Source organism: Octodon degus, unplaced genomic scaffold, assembly GCF_000260255.1.
Source record: "Octodon degus isolate 3935 unplaced genomic scaffold, OctDeg1.0 scaffold00028, whole genome shotgun sequence".
In the NCBI taxonomy this organism is placed as follows: domain Eukaryota; kingdom Metazoa; phylum Chordata; class Mammalia; order Rodentia; family Octodontidae; genus Octodon; species Octodon degus.
Genome location: NW_004524604.1, coordinates 228,979 through 234,989, shown reverse-complemented (window position 1 = coordinate 234,989; position 6,011 = coordinate 228,979). Strand labels below are relative to the sequence as shown.

The following is a 6,011-nucleotide window of genomic DNA, read 5'->3' as shown; positions in this document are numbered from 1 at the left end:
TTTTTCCCCCTGTCTGAGCCTCCTCAGTGCTGGGGTTACAGGAGTACACCATCACACCTGGTTTAAGTGGTAGCCACCATGTGTGGTATCAGGGATGAACCCAGCTTCTTGCACTTTCCAGGCATACATTCAGACTGACAAGCTGTCGCCCCAGCCCACATACCTGTTTCTTAATGAAAAACTCCGCCCTGAGTGAGAACCTACTCTGTGTGAAGAAAATAACCAACCACTGAGAAGTTAAGAAAATAGAAGCTCCTTTTCTTCAGTGTTACATGATGTAGTTTCAAAGAAGATGAAACACTGGTGATTCACACAACTTTGTTTTAAGTTTCATGATGGGCATAGAACTTACAGGTTGTGGGGTGGAATAAAGATATTCTCTTGAGCACATAATGCTGCCTCTCTATTTTGCACAATATTGGGGAATGAATGCAGGGCCTTAACATTGATCATTGAGGGGGCTCTCCCTTAATCACTAAGATTTTTCATGCTCCTCCCTCAGGCTTCCAGAATGCGGAAATTACAGGTGAGGGATACCATGTGAAATTGAGAACACAACTCTTTCAATGAGTCTAGAAAAATAAATGAAAGAAGGCAGATGTGATGTCTCAAGAAAGTGAAGCCAGAGGATCACGTGCCTAATGCTGGCCTCTAAAATGCAGTAAGAGCTTAACTCAAAGTATCAATGAAAAGGCTGGGGATGTAGTTTGGTGATAAGCCATCACTGCACTTTACCATCAGCAAAAAAAGAAAAAAATTATGAAGAGTACAGGCCAAAGGGCTCTGAGTGTTTTCATCCCCACCCCCAGGGCTAAGACTATGGAGTGAAACAATGAAATTGCTAACTAAATGAAGCAAGAATTATCTCTGAAATTGGATAAGTTATGGACACTTAGGGAACAGAAAAGAACATGGAGCATGCATCTACAGGGCATGCTCTTACCTGTCTGATTGGCAATCTCATTCTCTGGGCAAGGGATACAATTGAAGCAACAGGCAGGCTTTCCTTCCTGAGGGGATTTCCTGAATCCTAGATGGCATCTTTCACTGCACATAGAGTGTGGGGTCTGAGGAAAGTCAAATATGTGTTGGTAACTTCTTAAAGTTTGACTTAATCCTTTGAAACAGAGTTATAAACTTAATTTATATAAGTCAATAAATAAATCCAAAACAGCTTAAATCCTTTATTTATTCAATGATATAAAATATATGAATACTTATGAAAAAGTTGTTAGTACATGCATTTCTTTCCCATTAACCAGAAAGTGAGAAAGGAATACATTATTTCTTTGTTTATTTCTTTATTTCTTTACATAAAATTTATTGGTGCAATTCATATATACCTAATGAATATATTCATCATAGGGAACATTTAGTTATATGTGATATATATTGATTCCTCTTATTTCCTAATCTTCTTCTCTCCCATAAGACCTTCTTACCCTCATTATTTACAGAGTTTGGTTATCTTTTATTCTTTATTATTATTTCTTTTTTCTTTTCCTTTGTTTCCTTTCTTTCCCCCACTCCCTAATTCTTTTTTTTTATGTATTTAGTACATGGTCTACTGAGTTGGATCAGACTTGTAATGATCCTCCTGTTCTCAGACTCCTAAGTGCTAGGATTACAGGTGTGATGGCACTACAACTAGGCTCAGTCACCCTCCCAAGAAGTTCTGGGCACTGGGCTGGCTCTCCACTCTTGGGATTGAACTTAGGTCCCTGCACCTGTCTAAACAGGTGCTTTTGTCCACTCAGTTTTCTGACCAGCCCTTTCCTCTCTCTAGCTTCTTTCTTTCTTTCTTACTTGCTTGCTTGCTCTCTTGCTTTCTTCCTAACAATTTCATTCTGTTTCAAAATTGTGATACATTTTTGTATAATATTTATTCAGTTTCTCCAACCTGGTAAGTTTATCAATCTTTATTTACTTTTTGAGTTCTTAGACTAGTGGAACAGATGACAAGATGCAGAAATAACTCCAAACACACTCAGTCACCTAATCTCTGACAAAGTAACCAAACACATTGACTAGAAGAAAAAGACTCTTTGATAACAGGTATGCTAAAATCTCACTTTCTAAAAGTCAAAGAATAAAATTACACAAATATTTGTCATCATGTACTAAATTAAAATCAAGAAGTATGAAAGATTTAAACAATAATGCAGAAACACTAAAGATTCAGAGTAAAATATATTGAAATTACATGGTGAATCATTACATTTCCATGTGTTCTCACTGATTGATAAGGAATGGGGGTTAAAATAAACATCAAGACCTTAACTGTCTTCCTTCCAAAAGTTACATCACATTTAGCTCTAACATACCTCTGTAATTCCAGTGGCCCATTCTATCATATCCTCCGATAAAGACAATTGTTGCCCAACTGGAACATGCTGGGAAAACTCTCCTACTTTCACTCTAAGTCTAAAGCCTTCTGGGAAATTCCAAAAATTAAAAATGTCATACTTTGCATCCACTTTGTTTTTCTTATCTAAATTTACTTGGTCTCCTCCAGGATTTTTAAACTGCAAGGTCTTCAGAAAGGAATGCAACTGAAAAAAAGAAGTGATTGTATGATGAAATGGGCCTCAGAATTAAGACACAAAACCTGAATGTAGGTATTTTTAATCCTTATCTCATAATATTTATGTAGCTATCCAGTGAGGTGGAACAAGTAAAAGATAATGGAGGTTAAGCTACCAAAACTTTGTAAAATGTCAGTTTCAAAATAAAACATTGTAATCCAATCATTGTAAATGCACAGTGCACTCAAATGAAGGTTTTTCAAATGCACTCTCACTCTGGTTATTTCCACAACTTCTGCCTTTAAAAGCAAGATATCAATAATAGAGGTTATTGCAGAATTGTATGTAAAATTCATATAAAATCTTCAATGAAGTGTTACATGAAATATATGACTTTTTGTTTAAGAATTAAAGGTAAAGTTTCAGATTTATAAAAAAAATTGAAATCATAAAGAAGGCTTTAGCACTGATGCATGGAGAATGAATGCAAAGATTCTGACTCTTCATCAGAGCAAATTGTATTACAGTGATAAAACTAGCACAGAATCTAGAGTTATTCAGAAAGTACTTATACATGCTTGCTTTAAACCCCTATGGACCCACCTTTAAAATGATCTTGATAAAAAGAGATGCAATGGGATAAGTTAAACATTACCTGCCAGGGGTAAAATGCCATTTTCATCCCATTTCTCGCTGGTTCCATTTCACTTTGTTGAAGGAACATTTTATGAAGGGCATGAGCCACAGCATACACAGCATTGTAAATATTGTAACTTCCATCACTCATGGCTGTGTCAAAATGAGGTAGCCAATCCAGAGAGGCATTAGGGGGACAGTCCTTCACCATACAGTCAGAATCTGATAATGTGCAATGGAAATTCTGGAACCAATACCAAGTAAGGAAAGTGTCTTCTGGGTACTTGGAAGGATTCACTCTCTGGACAAAACTTTTAAAACCAGAAATCTCCCCATGTTGTTGTGAAAATATGAGAGCTCCATGGAAAGTATCAAACATGAAATGTCTCCCAGCCCTGTCTGCATGCCATTGTGAATTTGTGATCCAGACTCTCCATGTCACTAAATGCTGTCCTATGTAATAGTTTATAGTATTTAGACTCTCAGTATCATAGTAAAGGATAACCACATGTACTGGAGAAGATTCCCTGGTGACAAAATCATGGTGTTGTGTAGTTAAGAGATAAGACACAAGAAGATTTGTTATAATTTTAACAAATGCTACACAGACTCCATTTCTATCCATCTCATCTCTCACATCTGAGAGAAACTGAAAACCCTTCTTACCATCTATGATGACCAGTCCAACCCAGGTCCAGCTGAAATGCACTATCAAGGAAGCCATCCCACTGGCCAGTGATGTTTCTTTCAGAGCTGTCTGGTAAACAGAAGCAAAATGACTGTTTTCATTAAACATAGGATCAAACGAACTAAAGGTTACCTAAACAAATAAAAAACAAAATTAAATATGAGTATTAATATTGAGAGTTCATATACAGCACAAACTAAGACTTCAGGGATACAGAGAATGAGCTATTAATCATGTAAGAATATACATATCCCTCCCCTCTATATAATTAACTCATTTTTAAAGCATTATTTTTGAAAACTCCCAATCCTACTCTGAGTTCCAGGAAAATTCATTCCTTTCTCACTCATCACTCATGAAGATGGGTAACCCAAAAATCTCTCTGTAATACACTGTGGGATTATAGAAACTAAATGAAACAGAACTGTGTCTATATTTTCATCTACTTTAGAAACCTGAGATGGCCAACAAATGTGACAGGAATTTATCCCACCCTAGCATGCCCACCCTCACCTGAGGAAATCTGTAGAGTTCTGGTAGTGTGCCAGTTTGAACAGCATTTGCCCATGATGTTCCTGTTATTAGAGCTACAGACTTGCTCTCTCTCCCACAGGTATAATTAGGGATTGTGTCCTGTCCTGTGTGCAATATGAAGAAAGATTCCAACAGCCTCCAATAACTGTATAGTATGTTGTGATACTCATATCCCAGAGATATGTTGGGTAAAAGTAGAGGATTCCTGTTGATCTCTTCAATAGCATACATGAAGGTTAGAACATTCTGGTAGTTGTTGAGCACAAGCCTGCATAGAGAGCACAGAAGTCCTTAGAGTATATATTCAATCCACAATTAGATTCCATTCCTATATCACACCACTTGTGATTTAAAAATCTTATTAGTGACCCCTAACCCCAAATTTGTAACCTCCGATGCTGAATTTGAATCTTGGGGCATTTGAAGATTGTTTGAGGCATAGTCACTAGCACTAAGTAAGGTCACAAATGTGAATTTCTCATTAAGGAGGTGCATGTCCTACCAATGTCTCATAACAACATCTATTCATGCTTCTGTCAAGTGAGTACATATCAAGCTTACTAAAGCAGCAAGCCAATTCTCTCTTAATTGCTTAACCTGAAGAATTTTTCAATAAAATTACTAGTTTTCTATAAATTTTATTGAGAAACAACAATGAGACAGTTTCAACACTGATAAGTAGGACAGTTTCAATAATTAATACCTAGCAAATTGTTGTCTTCATAGTGGTTATTCACAGTACAAGATGCAGACAAGATATCCTCTCCAGACACTTAGTACAAATCTCTCTTTTCATTGAATTAAGAGAAAGTAGCTGTATATCTATCTTACATATTTTGTATATACACATACTGTGAGGTTCTGCATTTTACCCACTTTTTTGTTTAGTTTTGTCAGAGATGGATATTCCCTTGCCATATAAAGATTGTAGGTGCATGAATTCAGCAAAATAATCCAGTATACTCTAGTTGTCCATAATTGTAGTGGGTTATCCATAGGACTGGCAAGGTCAGAAGTTCTTGACTTGAGCTTTTTACAGCTCAGCTTATTAACAAGGCTTTAATTTTATACCTCGCTTTTATACTTTTCTGCTGGATAGTTAAGATCACGATAAAGCAAGACCTACATAAGAAAAATGTAATTTTTGGATGTGTCAACATCAGTCAAATCCTTTCAGGATTTACCTTGAAACCTTGCACCCCATTGACACATCATTTATCAGAGTCAGCCATGTGGATGACTCACGGCCATTATTTGACGAATTTGCTCTCAGCAGGAGACAGAGAGAATGTTTTCTCCCCAGTTGACTCTACTTGGGAGCCTGGCCCTAGCTCAGTTCTTTAAGTGGCTGCTTCCACAGAGCTGTCAGCCTCAGGTGGTTGTAGTTCGATCCCCACAACTCTGCAGCCAGCCAAAAGTGCCCTGAAGGCATTCGAGGAGGAGCAAAAAAAAAAAATCCCTATTCCAGTTGACTCTACTTAGGCGAAGTCTACATCATTGATGACTTTCCTCTGGAGCTCCATAATGTTCTTCATCAGTGGGCTGGAGAGATGGCTCAGTGGTCTAAAGCACCTACTTAGAACAAGCTTAGCAAAAGCATCAGGGACCGCGGTTCAATCCCCCAGCAC

General features: G+C 37.3%; 2 protein-coding genes across 2 annotated transcripts in view; one reads left to right on the top strand and one right to left on the bottom strand.

Moving 5' to 3' along the window:
* LOC105741913 (vomeronasal type-2 receptor 116-like) overlaps positions 1-3,540 on the bottom strand; it is a 17,907-nt gene extending 14,367 nt beyond the window's left edge. The window contains exons 1-3 of the mRNA XM_012514251.1: positions 3,181-3,540; positions 2,325-2,552; positions 944-1,067 (exon numbers count right to left, since the gene is read on the bottom strand). Of these exons, the coding sequence (XP_012369705.1) occupies positions 944-1,067; positions 2,325-2,552; positions 3,181-3,540 (712 nt within the window). The remainder of the gene's footprint in view (positions 1-943; positions 1,068-2,324; positions 2,553-3,180) is intronic.
* A 295-nt stretch (positions 3,541-3,835) lies between these two features.
* Positions 3,836-6,011, top strand: part of LOC105741912 (vomeronasal type-2 receptor 116-like) — a 64,358-nt gene continuing 62,182 nt past the window's right edge. Inside the window, 1 exon segment of the mRNA XM_023712942.1 lies at positions 3,836-3,921. Within this exon segment, the coding sequence (XP_023568710.1) occupies positions 3,836-3,921 (86 nt within the window).